The sequence below is a fragment of the Vulpes lagopus genome, chromosome X (genome assembly GCF_018345385.1).
Source record: "Vulpes lagopus strain Blue_001 chromosome X, ASM1834538v1, whole genome shotgun sequence".
NCBI lineage: Eukaryota > Metazoa > Chordata > Mammalia > Carnivora > Canidae > Vulpes > Vulpes lagopus.
In genome coordinates, this window is record NC_054848.1 from 106,390,423 (window position 1) to 106,410,448 (window position 20,026).

Genomic DNA, 20,026 nt, shown 5'->3' on the forward strand with positions numbered 1-20,026 from the left:
GAAAATATTTTAAAAAGAAGAGGTAGGGGGACTGTTTAAGAGACTGGAGAGACACACTAACCAATGTAATTTGTGAACCTTGGTGGGGGTTGGCATGAAAGTCATTCTGGGGACACATGGGGAAATTTGAATATAATATTGGATGGTTCACTATTTTCTTCAGTGTGAGAGTGATATTGTGGTTAAACAGGAAATGTCCTCATCCTTATAGGAATGGGGCACTGACATAGTTAGGGATGTCATGGTGTCATGAGGTGTGATTTTGAAATCCACACTTACCATAAACTATCCAGGAGGGGACAAAAGCACATTTGGAGACAACAAAAGCAAAAGTGGCAAAATATTAGGTATGGTGACTAAATGAAAAGTATATTGGCATTCCTGACATTATTCTTTCACGATTTGTGTAAGTTAGAAAATTTTCAAAGTAAAATTTTAGAAATATATAAGTAGGATTCTACAAATGGACAAAATGATACCAAAGTCCCTCAGGAAATATAAACATGCATGAATAACTAGGAAAAAATCCTGGAAATAATAATAATGTGGTATGGACTAGTAATGTGAAATATGAAACCATATAGCAACTTAAAATAATTGAAAGACTGGTAATCTTTGTAACAGACTGCAGAGCTCAGAAACAGATCGAAATATATATAGAAATTCAGTGTATGAATGAAGATGGTTTTTCAAATCAGTGTGGGAAAAAAAAGTAAAAAAGTGGGGTTGGAGTTGGGATAACCAGATAGCCATTTGGGGAGAAAAATGTTGAATTCTTACCTTATCCTTCTACCTAAATAAAGTCCAAATGAATCAAAGATTTAAAGGTTAAAAAAAAAACTTAAAAGTACTGGAAAAATACATTGAATTTATTCTTAAATGTAAAGAAGGCCTTTTTAAGCAAGGCACAAATCCCCAAAGCCATAAAGACTGATAAGTTTAGCTACATAAATAAGTAAATAAATAAGTAAATAAATAAATAAATAAATCTCAGGAAAATATTCTTAAACATATGACAATGGACCAATTTTCTTAGCTTACAAAGAGCTCATACAAATCAATAAAAAACAAATCATCTAATAGAAAACAGAACATGACCACACAATTCACAGAAAATGAAATATAAGTAACCAATAAGCATGAAAATGTGTTCCATATCCTTCATTAACATGCAATATAGCTAAAGTAAGATGCAAGATATCATTTATTCAGTTTCAGATGATCAAATGTTTAATCCAAAGCCCAGTATCAACGTGGGCCTTGGAAATAATTATTCTTACAAATTATACGTGGGAGAATAACTGGGCCAAGATTCCTGGAGAACAATTTGGCAATAACTACTTAAGTGCAAATGAAAAGTACCCTTTGACTAGCAATTCAATTGCTAAGATTAACTCTGCGGGTATAATCTCCTTATATGTACAAGTATGTTCACTGTAAAATGGTCTAGCAATAGTAAAATATTGAAAACAATCTGAGATCCCATCATTGTTTGAACATTTGTAACACATTCATACATTGGAATACCACATAGTCATTAAAAATAATGAGGTATTTCTGTATATCCTGATACAGAAAGATCTTGTAAGACACAGCAAAAACAGCAAGGTACAGAAGAGTATATACAGTTTGACTCCATTAACGTAAAATTTCTTAAATATATATTCACTGGCAAATAATTTTCCCCCCAAAGAATATACAGGGCACTCTAAGCTGGTTACCTTTGGAGAGAAGCATTAGGCACAGAAGGGAAGAAGGCAAGTTTTAATGACATGCCTTTCTGTACCATCTGATTTTTTTGTTTTTGCCATGTGCATATATCATCTTGATTTTTCCCTTTTTTAGACAATACTTGATTTGTAGGTTACTTTGAGATACTCCTAGGTAGATCTGAATATTGCTAGTGCTATTTGTCAAACTACTCAAGATACATGCCAAGTTTGACAAACCAGAACCTCCCCTTGGGTTTTCATCAGACTCTGGATTTGCCCCCTGATACTTCTGAATCATAATGATTTTCTGTTAAATCTAAACTTATAACAAATTTGTGATGGAATGATTGGATGCTGATATTCAAGGACTAAAATTCTTCTACCCCAAAGGTCCTTTGATAAATATAAATGAGATTACACATTCTGACACTAAAAAAACCATAAAATTGCAGTTCGACTTTACATGTACAATAAAAAGTATCTATTGAATTTAGTAGAACAGCATCACACTGGGAGAAAAAAATACAGTCATAAGATTAGCTCTTACATTTTTCTGGGGACAGAGAAGCAGAAGAGAATGGGATTTTAAAAACAAAAACAAAAACAAAAACCACTACCAAAAACAGGGTGAGACAATCATTTATTTATTGGACAGGGCAAGGCCATTTAAAGAGAGGAAACATATCCAAAAGAAGGTGTTTAGCTTGGTGTTACAGGCATCGATGTTCACAACAAACAACACTACTCAATACATCATGGAAACAGGCCACATACAACCAGGAAGATGCTGTCATGCCACTCAAAAATAAGCCACAGTGCTTAGGAAACAATCATTAGGGAATTACAGAGCATCATGGTCTCCAGTCCACCGATCTGCATTTTCTGTGGCTGGGCCATTAGCCCATAGCATTGGCTGGTTCCCTAGTTATTAAAAAGTCTCTTCCTATGTTCTAGAGAGCCTTCAATAGCAAACACTTCTGAACGTCACTAAAATCACAGTCAACTGGAGGCTTAACTAGCTCACACCACTACATTTTTTTTGGACTACACTAGGTAGTCATAACTGTCTCAAAATATTATAAATAAAATTCTGAATTTAATCCATTTAGCACTGTTACGATGCACCCAAATCACCTTTAGTCCTATGATACATACTTGAAAAAGAAAACAGAATCCATTGGAGGAAATTATAAAGAAGAAATTTGGAAAGCTCACCTGGCCCGAGGGATACAAGCTGCTAGCAAAGTCAGACACACCTGAAAACAATGTCAATTATCTGCCAAATTATCGGGCATCAGGACTTTCCTGACTGGGCAAAGATTCAGTATCCATTCTAGAGACTAGCCAAAATATTATAAATAGTAGTATATCATGAGTGCTTGGTTATGAGGAAAAACTATTCAGCCTAAGATTGACTAAGAAACTGATCACAGTTCTCAAAGGGAGAAGTTCTTACTCCACATAGAACAAAACTCTACTTGGGAAGCCAGTCACTAAAGACCAGACATTGTGCGAATCCATTCCTATTAAATGACCACAACAGGCAAATCTATAGAGGCAGAAAGTAGATTAGCGGCTGCCTGGGGCTGGGAGGCAGAAGGATATGAGAGGCGCCCACTAAAGGGTACAGCATTTCTCGTGGGGGTGATAGAAATGTTCTAAAATTCATTATGGTAGTGGCTGTACAACTTTGCGACTATATTACAAAACCACAGAACTGTACCCTTTAAATGGCTGCACTGAAAGTATGCGAATAATAAAAAAGGAAGGCAGCCCTCAAAGAGAAGAGGCTCTTGCAAATCAAGTCATACCTGAAGAAATGGTAGACAAGCCTGATAGAAGGAGCTTCTCATACAATATTTTGATTTAATTATCACCACATTAACCCCTGATTCCATTTTTCAGTCTTTTCTACATTATCTCAGGCTATCAGCAGATTTCTAACATTGTTCTCCTTAGAGATCAGAGTCAGTGTTCCACAGACAGACTGGGTTGGCAAAACAAAACTAAACAACAGTAAAAACTCAATGACCAAAGAGTCTCATGCTTTAGGACTGTTTGTTACCAGGCAAAACAGAAGAGCTGAGGTTCATTTCTAAGAGGAAAAAAACCATCAAGCAGAAGGACATCTTATGACTCTTGCCAAAAGCATATTGCTTTTCAAGTCTGCATAGTTATTCCCTTTGCACCTATACGACTCAACAAAAGCAATGTTTCCTTGCCTGCACAGTTCAACAAAAGCAATCTGCTCTACAAAGAAATGCTAAGCTCCCTGCAGATCAAAGAGCTAGCCAAATTTCCCTAAACCCAAAATTACCGTTTCTAGAAAAAGTCTACTCTGTCCCCTCATCCTCACCTTCAGCAGCATCCAACAAAGATGGAAAAGCTCTAAGCCTGCTAACAAATCCAAAGCTGAAAAAGTTTCTTAAATGATCTTGTTTTTAATTGAAGATACTAGTTCCAAATATTTAAAATATATTTGTTCCAATGCCTTTGAAGCCTATCTTTGATGAGAAGTTTCCTTGAGTTTTACTAATTCACTAGTTTAGTATGCAATAAAATAACAGAGACTCTGAATAAGTTAAACTGGCTGATGACAAGTAGTCAGTTTTCTTCAGTGATTACTATTCTTCTACACAGGCAGGATAATTAATGAAATCATGAATGGTCTTTTTGGTCTATCTTCAACTATTCTTTAACTACATAATCAATTGGGGAAATTTTTGACAGAGAAATGAAGAGAACACAGTAGCTTTACAGCAAGTTGAATTTGTTAAATATATTTATGACAAAGAATTTCTGACACAAGAGTTGCTCACTGCACACAGAACCCCAGAGAAGTGATGAAACAAGACAGTCGATGTTAGAAGGTATATGGGAGTGGGGTGGGGCAAGAAGTCATGAGAAATTAGAAACTGGCAAGCATCTGCTGAAGCAGAGCCATTTTTTAGGGGGCATGAGAAAAACTGATAAGCCACCATTTTGGTCTCTTTAGAGAAGTTAATTTGTCATTAAGAACCAAAGACGTTTTAACTTTCATTCATGCTGCAAAATGCAGTAGTCACATTATTTCCAAAAGGATCCTAAGAACTCAAGTGCAAAAGAAATCTAAGAAAATAAATAATTACAAAATCATCAACATTTTTCAAGGAAATGTGTTCGAAACAGTGACTTTACAAAAGATATGAATTTGTTTTAAATGGAAAGAAAGAATTCTCTCTATGAAAGATCAAAGACTCATTTCACAGATAACTTATACTCCATGAATGATCTGATTAACAGTGTACAAACAAGGGCCATAGACTTTTTTTAGTTAGGTCTGAAAGATCAATATAATATAAATACTGATGATGGGGGGGGGAGTGTTTTATACCCCAAACTCCAATATTCCAGCTCTGTGTCCTGTCCTGTTATCATAATTTGTAAAAATCTTAACGACGCAGTGATTCAAGTTTTCGTAACTTCAATGATGTGTTGGAGGACAATGCATCTTGATTTGAAGAGCTTGTTGTATCCGAAGGCCGGAACAGTACTCGACCACGATGATTAAATACATAAAATGATGGATGATTCCTTAATGTGTCAAATGTCCTTTAAAGAAAAAAAAAACAACAACAAAGCATCCACTTCAGATAAACCTGTACAAAAGCCTATTTGAAAACAAGCAGGCTTCTAATGAATTATGAATTTGTTATAGATTATAGTCTTAACCAAGTTTAAATCCATGAAATCAGACTATAGATGGTAAGCATACTGTGTCTCGTTTTTTTTTTTTTTTTCCTGTACAAGGTAAATAAGAAACCTGGAAAGCAACATAAAGCTCTCAAATCTTTCTTTAAGCCACTCCTTCCAAGATGATTATGAATACAGCACAAATAATCGCTCAACTTTAATCACTTTTGTAAATCTCAAACTAGCTAGCCCATGCCAAATAGTCTTTTAAAAAACCAGTACATAGATTGTACCTTTGATTATTCGCATTTGGCCCTCACTATTCAAGCAATATGATCATTTCACAGATCTGTTTCCAAGAATCTTTCAAGTACAACAAAAAACTCCTTTTGGCCCTTCAGTACCTACTGTTGTCCAAACTCATATATTTTGCTACCACCTACTAAATTTATATATTTTGCTACCACCTACTTAATGCCATTCTGTTTTACTTCTTTCTTTCCTGGCCCTTTGCCTGTGATTCTTGGTAGACTCTTTGTAAGAACTACAGTGGGTGGTGATAGTAGAGTATCCTTTCTTCTTTCCTAGTGAGATATACATAGTCAAATAAAGTTCACAAACACCTAAATGTATGGCTTTTAGTATTCGTTTGTTTAACATAATTTTCCTGGAAAAAAAAGAGCAGAATTCTGCCTTGTTAAAAAACTCAAATCTTAAAGTCAACCCACCTAAAATTCCAAGTATACTCCCACATAAAACAGGAAGTCTGACATGTGACTATTTAAAATGTAAATTAAAAAGTAAAAATAGCGAGGGGGTGAGTTTCCTCTAACAAATAAATGTTTATTGTGAACCCTTCTAAGAACACATTGTAAAGGGTTAAAATTTCCAGGCTCAAGAAGGTAGGTAAAGTCCAGGGATGGATTTGAACAGAGCTAAAGGATAATTTTATGAAAGTAGGAAACATGGAAAAGAAAAGCAATCCAAGTTCAAGAAAATAGCTTAGAAGAAGTACAGGAGAAAACAGAAAGCAGGACGACAAGTATACTGTAATCCACGAAACAGAAAGGGCCAGCGAGCAGTTTATGTCACAGTCTAGGTTCAAGTGATTGAGGAAAACAACCAAAAACCCCTATTTTTCCAAAGACTAAGCTGGGACATGTGGATAAAAAGAGGGGGAAAAAAAGGAAGGGAAGGTGGAAGGGGAGGGAAGGAAAAAAAGAAAGGATGAAAGGAAAACATTTCTGAGGGACTATCTTCCTATTTGTCTATTCCCTTCCAACCATCTGGCCGATAAATAATTTTAAGCAAATATAATATGACATCTAAGGTCAATAATCTGTCATTCAACTTCCATTTTTCAATCATATCAAACACTGCCTCAATATTTTGACCTCATTATTTACACAAACTGCATCATCGAATGTAAAAACAAAATCAATTTTTATGTACCAGAAAACAGACATTTTAAATTACATTAGTGAAGCAAAACCCCTATGAAACAAAATGCCTGTGAAAAGGGAAAGACTTACTTATTTTTTAGTTCTGAAGTGGCATCCATGTCTTTAAACTCTCCTGCAATATGAACTATACCATAACAGGTAACTGCAAAGGCCAGAAGTGTCTGAAGAACTATCTGTGAGTATAAAGATTGAGATTATCAAATAACATACAAATATTATCATAAAAATTTACAATTTTCCCTCCATCTCATTTTAGCCTCTGACAGGTATTTCTCCCAGATCCTATCAAGGAGTCAATCCTCACTTTAAATAATTTGAACTCAGACACAATAAAATCTTCTATAAACTCTGTGGATCAGCTGCAAAAATACTTGTAGGTTTTGCCCAAATAGCAAACAGGTACTGAGCCATTCAGAACTCAGTTACCAACTATTACCTGTTTGCAAGAGCAACTAAGAATTTGTTAATATATTATTGTTAAATATCACTGAGCATAAAAAGAACATCCCTAGACCCACCAGCCAGCTTAAGAAATAAAACTATCAGTACCTTTCCAAGTCCCACACACCCTCCCCCAAAGTTAACTACTGTACTGAATTATATATAAATGCTTTAAGGCTTTTCTTTATAATTTTACCAGCTATGTATGTACCTCTAAAATGTATATTGCTTACTTTTTCCCACTTTTGAACTTTTTTGTGAGATTCATCCCTGTTGTAGTATTTCCTTGTAGTCCATTCATTTTCATTGTGTTTTATATTTCATTATATGAAAATACCACAATTTATTCATTCCACTGCTGATGGCTATGTGGGCTGTTTCCTGTGTGTTACTTTTACAATGCCAATATGGATATCCTGGAGTAGGTCTCCTGGCAAATGGGAGTAGAATCACTTGGGGAGAGTATACACACTTTCAACTTCATTAGGTAATACTGAAACGTTTTCCAAAGAGGTTGTGCAAGCAAAGACTTGCAATGTTTGATGTTAAACAAGCTGGGATTATAGGCACATTTGATTTTCTTGATTGTGATTTTTCCGTATTTTTCAAATTTCCCAATTTGTAAACAGAAGCAGCTATTTTAAACAGATTTAAATGAGTATATGGGTGGTGGTAGGGGACGTAATCTATTACAAAGCAAAGGTGATACAGGAGAGTGGCTTAATAGTCTCATCTATCATAACTTTCATTACAAACTAAAGTCAAAATTAGCCACAAGCTCTTACTCTAACTTTCTAAATTAAAACTAATATTACATGTTATACCAGTTTACACATTCCCGCCACCAGCATACCAAGACCTATTTCATACAATGCAATCAAAAGCACCATTAACAAGAATGTGGTAAATTGTGAAGTTACATCAAGATAAATTGTTAAGTAACAAAATGCAAATTATAAAATTGTACATGTATACACATAGATAATAACTTTTCAAAAGAAAAGCTGTTTTCATTAGGCAAAACTATACATAATGTAAGTAAGTATAGTGCTGTTTATTCATTCACAGGAGGAAAGCTGAACTACTGACATACTCCAAGCTGGTAGGAGTAGCAGCAGAACTGCTGAGCAGTGAGGTCAATTCTTTTTTTACTGTATGGGGTCAGTTTTTCTTTTTACACTTACTGTTTGATTCTATTGCAGAGAAATTACTATTTTGTCATTTAAAATCCATTAAAGATGAAAAATAGTGAGTGAAGATCACATATCATTTCAGTTTAAAAACAACACTTCCTTGTTTGGTTTTTTTTTAGTTTTGCCACCGACATATATGTCCCCCAACAATGTTTGGTTTTGCTTGTTCTTAGACTTTACATAAAAAGGAACTTTGCTAAGAAAAAGTCAAGTAATCAACTCAGACTATGAACAGAGCAACTTCTAGAATGACTACTTAAAACTAAAGTTTTAGAAACCAAACAGAAATCTTTTTTAGAAACCAAACAAAAAATCTTTTGTTTCCAAATCTTTGGGTTTTACAATGAGGGACAAAGAGTAAAGTAGTGAACAGATGTTACTTCATGTCTGGAAAATTTTAAGAGAACAAGAACCAGTAAAAAAAAATTATAATAAGCTATGTGGCTAATTTTTAAAATATATTTTAACGGAATATAAATGACCAACTTACATCTATTGGCAGTGATTCATCTTCCTTTTCTGTTAATCGCATATAAGAACGATCTATAAACCAGAAGCATACCATTAAGGAAATTGTAGCCCATTTTTCTTTCTTAAAATGCAAGCAAATCAATATATCAAAGAAGCAGCTGACTTATATGCTACATAAAGTAATGCTAATCCCGGATTCCTCAAAAACCTCTATCTTCTAAGGCAGTCAGCCTGATCTTGAACTATTTTACTTTTATCATGACCTGCTTTGTCACCTTATAAAACACAGTAAAAGTCAAAGGTGAACAAGTACAAGGAAGAAATACCTAAACATGTTTTTTTTCCTTTCGGTACTATGGGAAAACTAGAATCTTCTAAAAATAAGTTTCTTTCACTAACTGGTCAAAGAAATCACAATTATTTAAAAATGAATAAGCCGACAGAAAATCTCAACTCAAATAGCACCACCATCACACAGTATGGACAAAGTAAGATTGGTAGGGATGTTTCTTCCTGAGAGAATAAGCTGGGGCAGTGGTCAAATAGGAGAAATTCCAGGACATCAATTTCTGCCTCTCCGATTAAATTATAATTCTGCTGCTGCCTTAGCCTCGGGAAGCAGCAAGGTATAAAAGGATGAGGATTTGGAAGCTGATAAACCTGGATCATAAAACCAGCTCCTCAACTTACTGGCACTGACTTTATCTCACTGAACCATAAGACATCCTCATGCATTGTAACATGTATCTCAATTGCAGAGTGTTAAAATGTAGGAGTGGGAGGGGAAGTATGTCTTAGAATCAAAGAAATACAGTATCTTTCTCCTAAGCTTCTGCAACAGTAAAATGGGGATAATGTGAAGATTAAATTAGACACATGGTAGCCATTCTGCCATAATAAAGTTCATTACAGCAAAGAAGAGCATGCCATAGTACAACAGTATGCTATCTACTGCTACAGTTCAGACATGACACAACTAGCTTCAAAGATAAATATCAATCTTTTCCCAACATAAGCATTATAAAGAGGTCCCACTGCAGTGACAAATGCCCCAAGGCATCCTCATCTAAACAGAAACACAAAATTCTAATTCTCAAAAAACCTTGCACAATCCCTATTTAACAATGTGCTGTGGACTAAAAAAAAACCCAAATTGCTGTGAGTGAACACGTGGTGACTTTTAAAAGAGAATGTGTTTAGAGACATTTCTGAAGTTTTATCTCACAAGTTTAACATAAGGACCAGTGTAAAAGAAACATCAATCCAATACCAAAAATAGGTTTGGCTAACTTCCTACTGTTTGTTCAGTTCCTAGACAGCTTTCTTCTTTGCACACAACCTAATCTGACTCTAACACTACCTCTAACCAGGCATTTCCTCATCTGGAAAATGAAGCGGTTGGACTTCAGTGAGTAAAGTACTGTAAATTTTTACAGCTGAAGTCAACTGTGGAAAATGATGCAGTACTCCATACTATCCTAATCTCTTCTAGGGTAGTGCTTTTCAAATGACTGTGCAGACAAATCACCTGGGGATCTTATTAAACTGCAGATTAGGATTCAAAAAACTCTAGGGTGGAGTCTGACTTTCTGCATGTCTAACAAGCTCCCAGGTGATTCTCCCAAAGCTGGTCCATTGAACTGCAAGCAGGAAGGCTCTAAGATACTTTCCTTAACCCCCGTGCCCCCCACCTCCCACCCTGGGGCCTGTCTCCAAGCATCCTTACATGCTTAGTGTAGCATCTCTATCACTTTATTGTGATTATTTATTGATTTTACTTGTTTCTCCACTTGACTTTGAACTCCCTTGGGGCATCACTGTACCTCTAGCACCTAAGCACAAGCACAATTTCAGCCACTTACACGAAACGGAATTTCATAAAGCAGTGTAGCACATAGGCTCTAGAGTCAAACTGCTTGTCTTTGAATCCTGGCCCCACCATCATCTCTGTAAGTGTGCAAGTTTCCCAGCTATGTGTGTCTTGACTTCATCTTTCAAAAGCGATGACAATAGCTACCTCACAGTGCTTTTGGTAGGACTGAGTTAGATATTACATGTAAAGCGCTTAATTCGGTGACACGTAGCAAGCACTTAATAAAGGTTAGCTATTACTATTGTTATCATTAAAGACTGGAGCTTTGAAGAAACCATCACAGGATAGAAAAGACTGGGGAAACATGACAACCAAATGTAATGTGACACCCTGCATTGATTCCTGAATAGAAGACCTTATTGGAAAAACGGGTAAAACCCAAATAAAAGCTAGACTTTAGTTAAGAGTATCATACCAGTGTCGGTTTCTTAGTTGTGACAATATACCATGGTAATATAAGATGTTACCAGTGCGGGGAAACTGGGTGGGGGTATACAGTAACTCTGTACCATCTTTGCAACTTTTCTGTAAATCTAAAATTTCAAAATAAAAACATATTTAAAAAATAAAGCTAAGTTTCTGTCAGACAAATGTCAATACACGTATGTAAAACATAGTTAAAGTAACTGGATCATTTTACTTGTATATAATAAAACAAATGGTTTTATCTTGAAAGAAAATTAGAGCTTTGAAGGAATTCACATTTCATTTTCTATTTTATTCCTACAGTTGGAAAGTAATCTAGCAAATGAATAAAGTTCAACTTTGAATTCACTTCCTTCATTCAACCAATTTATTGAGTACCCACTGTGGGGAACATTGTGCTAAGCACAAAGATCGCAGCAATGAACAAAATGGGCTGCCCTCGTGGGCTCTATAGGCTAGGACAGAGGTTAGCAAACTTTTCCTGTAAAGAGTCAGATAAATATTTTGAGCCATGGAGGCCATAGTGTCTCTGTGTCGATTACTCAACTCCCCACTTTGAAAGCAGCCAGACAATACCTAAATGAATGGGTGTGGCTGTCTGCCAAGAAAACTTCATTGATGGACATTGAAAGTTGGATTTTATAGAATTGTCATGGATCATAAAATGATTTTCTTTTGCTTTTTCCCCCAACAAATTAAAAATGTGAAAACTTTCTTAGCTCACTTCAAAAACAGGAGAGAGACTGCATTTGGCCCACCCACCAGAGTTTGCTGACCCCTGTTCTAGTAGAGAAGGAAGACCTCAAAAGAGATCAGCTGTCTCAAGACTGCACTACCTCCTCTGCTGGACTCCAAGTTTCTTCTTGATGATACAATTGTATTCGTATGTTAAAGTACTTTTACTTTTTTTTCTTTTAAACTTCTCAATCACTCTGTGACACAGAAAAGGCAAGAATTAAAATCCACCTCAATGAAGGCTCAGAGAAGGGACATGACTTGCCCAAGGTCACACAGATTTAGCGGTAAGACAAGTTTTTCAGAACCAGCCCTCCAGACTCCCAGTCCAGTGCTCTTTCTTCTGTACCACAGTGCTCCCATGAGGCAAACGGTCATTTAACTTCTCAGTCTTAGCCTGGACAGCCCAGAAGTGCCCAAATACTGTCCACCTAGCTGTCATCGGACCACGAGCATCCGAGGTCCTCAATCTGACACTTTGCCTGCTCAGCCCCACGTTGGATCTGACATCACCTGTCCCGGATTCCCAGACAGACTCCCTCTCTGGCCACCCTGCGGCCCGACGGACTCCCTCGTTGCCCACCCTGCAGCCCGCTCGGAGCTCTCTCCCAGACACCCCCTTCCCCTTCCCCTTCCACCTCTGCCGCAGTCTCAGATGCCCATCTCAAACTCAGACTCGGAGCCTTCCACCGGGAAGCCCCGCGCCGCTTCTCGGAGTCACCCCCAACTCTAAGGGCTCAAATGATCATTCCTGGGACAATTCAGTCCTACACTCCCTCAGGGTGCGCCCACACACCGTCCCCGGAGTCCCGCACAAGAGCGGTCGCGGTTCCCAGCGGCACTTACGCTGCGCAGCGGAAAAGGCCGCGTGGGCTAGGGCAAAGAGGCCGACGCCCACCAGCCCCTTCCACAGTGACGGCGCCATGATTCCGGAGGAGCAGCAGCCCAACAAAAGAGGCGAAGGGCGGCGGAGCTGTTCCTTCTTCCACTGGCGGGTGTCCGCGCAGCGCAGAGAGATGACGTCACCGAACCTCTGGGCGCGAAGTGCCTCAGAGGTGGAAAAAGCAAAGAGCTGTGAGAAAGCGGAAGCAGGAATGCCGGGAAGAAGGGGAAAGCTACACGGAATAAGGTCCGCGAGTGACCAAGAGCCGAGCCTGCGCCGCGCGGCCTCTTCGCGGGGGGCGGAGCTAAGCGGAGAGCACACTGAAGGAGGTGACCGCGGATCAATGAGGAAGCGGAGCGGAAGGGCGCCGGCAAATGAGCGTGGGCCGCGGGGCAAGGGGCAGGGCCTGCGGAGAGGCTCGGGCGGGGCCGAGGGGCGAGGCCTAGGGGCAGGGCGCCGGGAGGGCTGGAGGCGGAGGTTCAAGGCCGCGGCGCCAGGTCTCTACCCCTAGCAGGGGGTTTTGTTTGCTTTGCTTTGCTTTTCCTTCCAGCTGGGCTCTTTGTTTTCTGCCGGCCTGTCCAGTGCTCCAGCCCTCCGGGAGCCGACACTGCTGAAGGAGGCAAGAGTGTGACAGCGAAGAGGTGGGTGGGATGGAGAGGAGAGCAACCCGGGATTTGGTACCCCAAACACGTGGCACGCGTGGGATGCTCCGTAAAAGTTAGTTCTCTTCTCCTTACCTTCAAAAGGTCTTGAAGAAAGACTCGCGCCCCAAGGGGGTGTGGTGCCGCGCGGGAGGGTTTTGTCATGAAGAGAGCCAGTTTACATTAGGGAGAAATGAAAGGGGAGGAATAAAAGGACGCGCACGATGCCGGCTCGTCTCGTCTATCTCTGATCAGGAAAAAAAAAAAAGTGTACCCCCCTTTCTCGATTTTTGTCTCCATCTCCTAAAATGCACACATTCATTAGTGAGGCTCTCCCCTTCTTTTGGCGAGCTCACTTCTTCATTCCCACCGCTTCAGCCACTGTGGATAAGTAATTCCAAAGCGACATCTCGATCTCAAATGTTTCTCTTTGGCTGCAGACCTGCTAATTACTTATTTCTATCCTGCGACACTTCAAACTTACAGCCAAGACGGAATTCATCCATTTTTCTAAACGCTGCACCAACTCTTCCAGTGCCCCCTGACTGATTGACACAGCGTTGTAAGCATCCTATCACGAGGTAAATGCCCTCAGCCCTGTCAGGATTCTACTTTTTCCTGCAACAATTTTGCTGACTCTCATTTGCTCAAACATGCCTATCCTGGACACCCCCTTTAAATTTCTACTCTTCCCACTCCTGGTCCCCTTCGCCTGCTCCATTTCTCTATCACCTTCTGAAATATTCTATGATTTATCCTTTGATTATGTTTGCTGTCTTATTATTGTTCACTGTCTCTCCTCCCTCATTGGAATGTAAGTTCCTAGAGGACAAATGTTTCTGTCCATACCTATAACACTGCCTGTCACATATGGTAGGCATTCAAGGAATGTTTGCTGAATGAATTATGGGAAGAAGTGGCGCGAGTGATGTATCCTTGTTTGAAAGGATCTCTATGGTCTTTCCATTATTTTTGAATTGGGTTCAGAAATCACTGTGACTTGCATACACTCAAATTTTGATGACCCCTTGATTGATGATAAACATTTTCTGATATAGTTGAGCTTCCTCAATGCTGAAAAGAAATTAGAAAATTAAAATATTAGAAAATAAAGAAGGCATCCAAGAGCCTTCAGATTTCCTCAATTTATATAGTTTTTGTCCTCCATCCCATTTTCCAGACCTTTAATTATGGTCATTATCTTTCTCTGGGCCCATTCCAATTCTTTCACCTCTAAGCCAAGATTTAACACAGTACTCGATCAATGTCAAGTACAGTGTAATGTACTGTACTAGGAATGTAGGAGTATTTATAAACCTCACAATCAGGAAGAACCAGGAAATGATCTTTCTGTACTTGACAGGTCCTTCACCCCCTCGGAGGTTGTGAGATAGAGAAGATAATTGACCAAAAAAAAAGTCTTAACACTTGACTTTAGCTTTGATGATGGTCAAATTGAAAATAGCTTTTTCAGGCATCCTACTAAATTATCTCTGCTAATATTAATTTATCCAAAACAGAAAAATGATTATATGGTTTCTTAAGGGAGCTGGGATCTGATTCCTTTGTTTTGAAAAGATGAAGTTACAGGAAAAAAAGAGAGAGACAGTAAGGAATCTGGTATTTGTATAAGCCACCAATACATCATCCTAGTCTTCAGGGAAGTAGCCAGTCATTGAATTTTGTTTTTTCCATTACACTCTTTTTTTTCCACCATTACACTCTTAAGGCAAATGCTCCCATTCTTTTCTTTTGAATATCTTACCCATGTACAGAATGCAAAAGAAATGAGGGTAGTTTCACATTTTCTAGAAATAAATGGTTAGCTCCTATTCAGGGATTGGGATTTAAATGGTCTCATCTGTAGATATTAACATGAAGGGAAGCCAAGATATTCATAATCATAGTTACCAAGGATTGTATCATTTAAATAAATACCTTGGGTCCGTTCATACATTGTTTTGTAGGTTGGAGTTCATCCCGAATGTACAAGGTACAGCTAGGGGCAGCACTGTTTTCATGAGATCTTAGAACAAAAGTCAAACTTCATTCGAAAGAGCATTTAAATTCCTAAGTAACCCCAGAAGTGCCTTTAGTTTCCCTAGAGAAACAACCATTTCCAATATGCACAGAGGATACATGATGTGGGTTGGTTAAGAGCTGGGATAAGGATCTCTAAAGTGTTTCCTACCCAGATGCTATTTATGAAGACTCATCATATCTTCCCAGGAGGGTCTGTCGAATAGAGAAGGCACTGCAATCCCAAATTGTCTTCAAGTTAATTAAGTTGGTTACATGCCACCCAACTAGGCGAGTGACTTCATACACCACTCAGATGTGCCTCCATTTCTCATGCAGATTCTCCCTCTTTCCAGCACACTCTTCTTTCCTACCTAGTTCAAAAATCCACTTTCCCTAGGAATATGTTGCCATTACAGTTATCTATAAGAGGAATATATCGATTATAGGTACTAAACCATTCTTCAAACCATTTATACTTATTCCAACCTCCCTGGGTAATGAATTCTAGAATTTCACTACCTACTGGGTAAATGGATATTTTCAACATTTATATCGAAGTTGCATCACCTCTTTTTTATTTCTTTACAAAAATGGTGTATGTTCAGTGTAAGTTCAAACAGTGGAACAATGTATACCTCTTAAATGCATCTCAAGTTGTGCCTGGCATCTCAAGTTTTGAATCTCAGTAAACAAGACTGTGGTCACTTGATTCATATCTTAAGACTTGTTTACTGAAAGACTTATACTACTGTGGATAAAAGCATATGCTCCAGAATCAGATCAGGTTTGAATCCTGGCTTCTCCCTTACTCTCTGGAAGACTGGGCAAGTTACTTAACTTCACTGTGCCTCAATTTCCTCATCTGTAAAATGGGGATAATAATAGTACTTACTTGGTAAGATTGTTGTTAGGATTGAATGAAATGATACATATTAGTTGTTTAGAATAATCCCACACAGGAGGCACCTGGCTGGTTTAGTCAGTCAGCAGAGTGTGCGACTCGATCTCTGGGTTGTGAGTTTGAGCCCCACGTTGGGTGTGGAATAATCTCACATGGTGACTATTCAGTAAATGTTAGCCACTATTATTACTACTGCTGCTACTGTAGATTCTTATAGCTATTTTTCCAGATTAAAGGGGTTCTTTATCCCTTTAATCTCATAAAACATCAATTGCTTCTCCTCTTTGGTTATTTTAATTGCTCTTTTCTGGACCATTTCTAGATTTACTAATATCTCTTTTGGGGTTTCATTACCATATCTGCACAAAGCATACTGGGTTACTTGTCTGGGGTTAATATGATTATTTACTTCAAGTAGCCTTGACACTGAAAATGACACCAAAAGTGTTATTTGCTTTTTTAGCACACTGAGCTGGTATATTCAGGAAATAAATGTAAAACTTGAGGGCTATACTGGGTCCTAACTGATATTTGGGGGTTTTGTTGTTGTTGTTTGTGTTTGTAGAGAGAGTGAGAGTGTACAAGCACACACACAGGAAGGGGGCAGAGGGAGAGGGAGAGGGAGAGGGAGAGAGAATCCCAAGCAGACTCTGGGTTGAATGAGGAGCCCAACATAGGGCTCAGTCTCATGACCCTAAGATCATAACCTGAGCCAAAATCAAGTGTGGGACATTTAACTGACTGAGCCACCCAGGCACTCCCCTCAACTAATATTTGTGACCCATTCTTTCTCCCACTTCTTATTTTTTTAAAGTAGGCTCCACACCCAGCATGAAGTCCAAGGCAGGGCCTAAACCCATGACCCTGAGATCAAGACCTGAGCTGAGATCAAGAGTCCAACACATAACCAACTGAGCCACCCAGGTGCTCCCTTCCACTTATTGAATATAGACATTCTCTATACCACTGCCCTAAAACTGAGTCTCTTTCTACCCTCTATTCTTTGGAGAACCCATGAACTCCCATATCTTCGATCTCGTGCACACAGCTCACACATCTTTCACTGGTCCTGACTTCACTCATGAATTACAGACCCTCCACTTGGATATCCCACCACTCCCTTAAATCCAGTCTGCCCAGAGCCGAGCTGTACCTCCTGGTTACCATTTTAATGCTCTTAGTAGCCCCACGTTTTCCAGTTCTGCAGCTTCAAAACTTTGGAGCAGTCTTCCTTTAAAAAAAAAAAAAAGTTTGTTTGTTTGTTTATTTATGAGAGACACAGAAAGAGGCAGAGACACAGGCAGAGGGAGGAGAAGCAGGCTCCATGCAGGAGCCCAATGCGGGGCTTGGAACTCCAGCACCACATCCTGAGCCAGAGGCAGACCCTCAACCACTGAGCCACCCAGGTATCCCATGGAACAGTCTTCCGATTGGTCTTCCTCAAGCATTCCCCATCTACTCACCCAATCAGTTGCCATGATGGGTCAATCCTACCTCTGCATCAGCTCCTGCACCCATCCTCCCTTGTCACTTTTCCATTTCTACTGCATCTGGTAAGTTAAGGTCTCCTGTCTTTTTAGCAAGACCACTTTTCTAAACCATCCTTTTTTTTTTTTCATTTTCTGACCTCTTAACTGGCCTCCCCTCCTGTCCATCTCTCTGCATTTCATTCATCCCCCCTTTTTCTTAAAATATTTTATTTATTCATATACAGAGAGAGGCAGAGACACAGGCAGAGGGAGACGCAGACTCCTTGTGTGGGGAGCCTAATGCAGGACTCTATCCCAGGACCCCAGGATCATTGCCCTGAGCCAAAAGCAGAAGCTCAACCACTGAGACATCCAGGTGCCCTTCATTCCCTTTTCTGCTGCCAAATTAACATTGGGGAAATTTTGACCAGGGAAATTAATGAGTTAAAAATGTCTGCCACATAAAGGCCTCCCACCGTTTGGCCTCAGCTTTGTTTTTAGACCTTTCTCTCAATACAGGAATTAATCAATTTTAATCAATTCCGTGTTTATCGAGCACATCCAGTGAGCCAAGGACTGTGCTAACCACTGAGCTAAACTTATCTACACTTTACAGTGATCACGTATTTATTGAGCACTAACTGTATACCCAGGACTATAAAGTCCTCTTTCAGTTTAATCCTTGAACTGGATCAATGTCCCTAAGAGAATTTCGTGTCATCTGCAAACATGGAGATTTCCATGGTCCTCAGTGAAATTTGAGAGACATTCACTGATGCTCAGGTATGTTTTAGGGAATACCTATTTTGGTTGCTGTCAATAAAGAAATAACAAATTCCTGGTTTCTGCCCTCAGGATACCAATGACTTGTGGAATAACAAGCCTGCAAATCAAGCCTGATAATGCTTCAGGAAGGCTAAGAGAGAGAGAGTTGCCCGGGGGGTTGTGGGAGTGCATACATGGGGCCCCAAAGTCAGCCTGAGGGCCTCCTGGAAAACGGAGTGACCTTTATATTGAGTTTTGTCAGAGGAGCTGAGGTTAAGTGAGGAAAGGGTTGAAGCACATTCAAGCAGAGGGAGCACACAGAAGGGCACGTACAGATAGGAAATGACATGAAGCATTCAGGAAACTGCAGAGTTCAGAACGGATTAAGCAAAATACATTTAGGGGAGAAGGGTCAACTAGGAGATGAAGAAGCGATCGGGAGTTGGGGCTTGTGGAGCATCATGTGACAGGCTAAGGAGCCAGAACTGAAGACAATGTGGTCACTGGATGGTTTGGAGCAGGGCTGCGCTGTCTATAATCAGATTTGTGCTTCAGATAGATCCCTCTAGTACAAGTATGGAAGGATGATTGGTGGAGACCAAGGTAGAAGTCAGCAAACCTTTCCTGTAAAGGACCAGACAGTAAATGGTTTAGGCTATTTGCAGACTCTACAGTCTCTTTGGCAACTACTCAACTCTGCCTTATAGTGCAAAAGTCGCCACAGACCATAGGTAAACAAATGGGCACATCCGTGTCCAATAAACCTTTACTAATGGAGGCAGAAATGTGAGTTTCACATCATTTACATGTGTCACAAAATCTTCTTCTAATTTTTTTCAGCCATTAAAAAAAATGTATAAAGCGTGCCTACCAAAACAGGTGGCAGACTGGATTCCATTGGGTGTACATTGTGAATCTCTGGACTAGCAGATGGGAGTATAGCCAACCCTTTTGAGAAGCTCATCTCTGAGGGGAAGAGAAAGCTAATGTGGTAGTGGAGGAAGGTGTAGACAAAGGCCTGTTTTCTCAGAAGAGACCTGGAAGTGGTTTTGGAGAACAGGAAGAGATAGTGGGCCAGTTTTGTAATAAATAAGTCATGGAGATGAAAGGTACAGCATAGGGAATATAGTCAGTGGTATTGTAATAGCGTTGCATGGTGACAGAGCACTTGCACTTGCAAGTGCATGGTGACAGAGCACTACACTTGCAATGAGCACCGCATAATGTAGAGATTTGTGGAATCACTATGTGGTACACCTAAAACTGGTAATGTAACACTGTGTGTCAACTAGCCTTTGATAAAAAGAAAGCTAGTGGATAAAGGAGCCATTAGAGGATGGTGGAAGGAGATGATGATTG

General features: G+C 39.3%; 1 protein-coding gene across 1 annotated transcript; it reads right to left on the bottom strand.

Moving 5' to 3' along the window:
- Positions 1 to 2,335: 2,335 nt before the first annotated feature.
- Positions 2,336 to 13,073, bottom strand: MMGT1 (membrane magnesium transporter 1). Its single transcript, XM_041740808.1, has 4 exons — positions 12,833 to 13,073; positions 8,972 to 9,024; positions 6,917 to 7,020; positions 2,336 to 5,303 (listed from the first exon to the last, which is right to left on the bottom strand). Exons 1-4 carry the CDS (start codon positions 12,909 to 12,911, stop codon positions 5,144 to 5,146), a joined length of 396 nt encoding a protein of 131 aa, XP_041596742.1. The 5' UTR covers positions 12,912 to 13,073; the 3' UTR covers positions 2,336 to 5,143.
- Between the last annotated feature and the right edge of the window lie 6,953 nt (positions 13,074 to 20,026).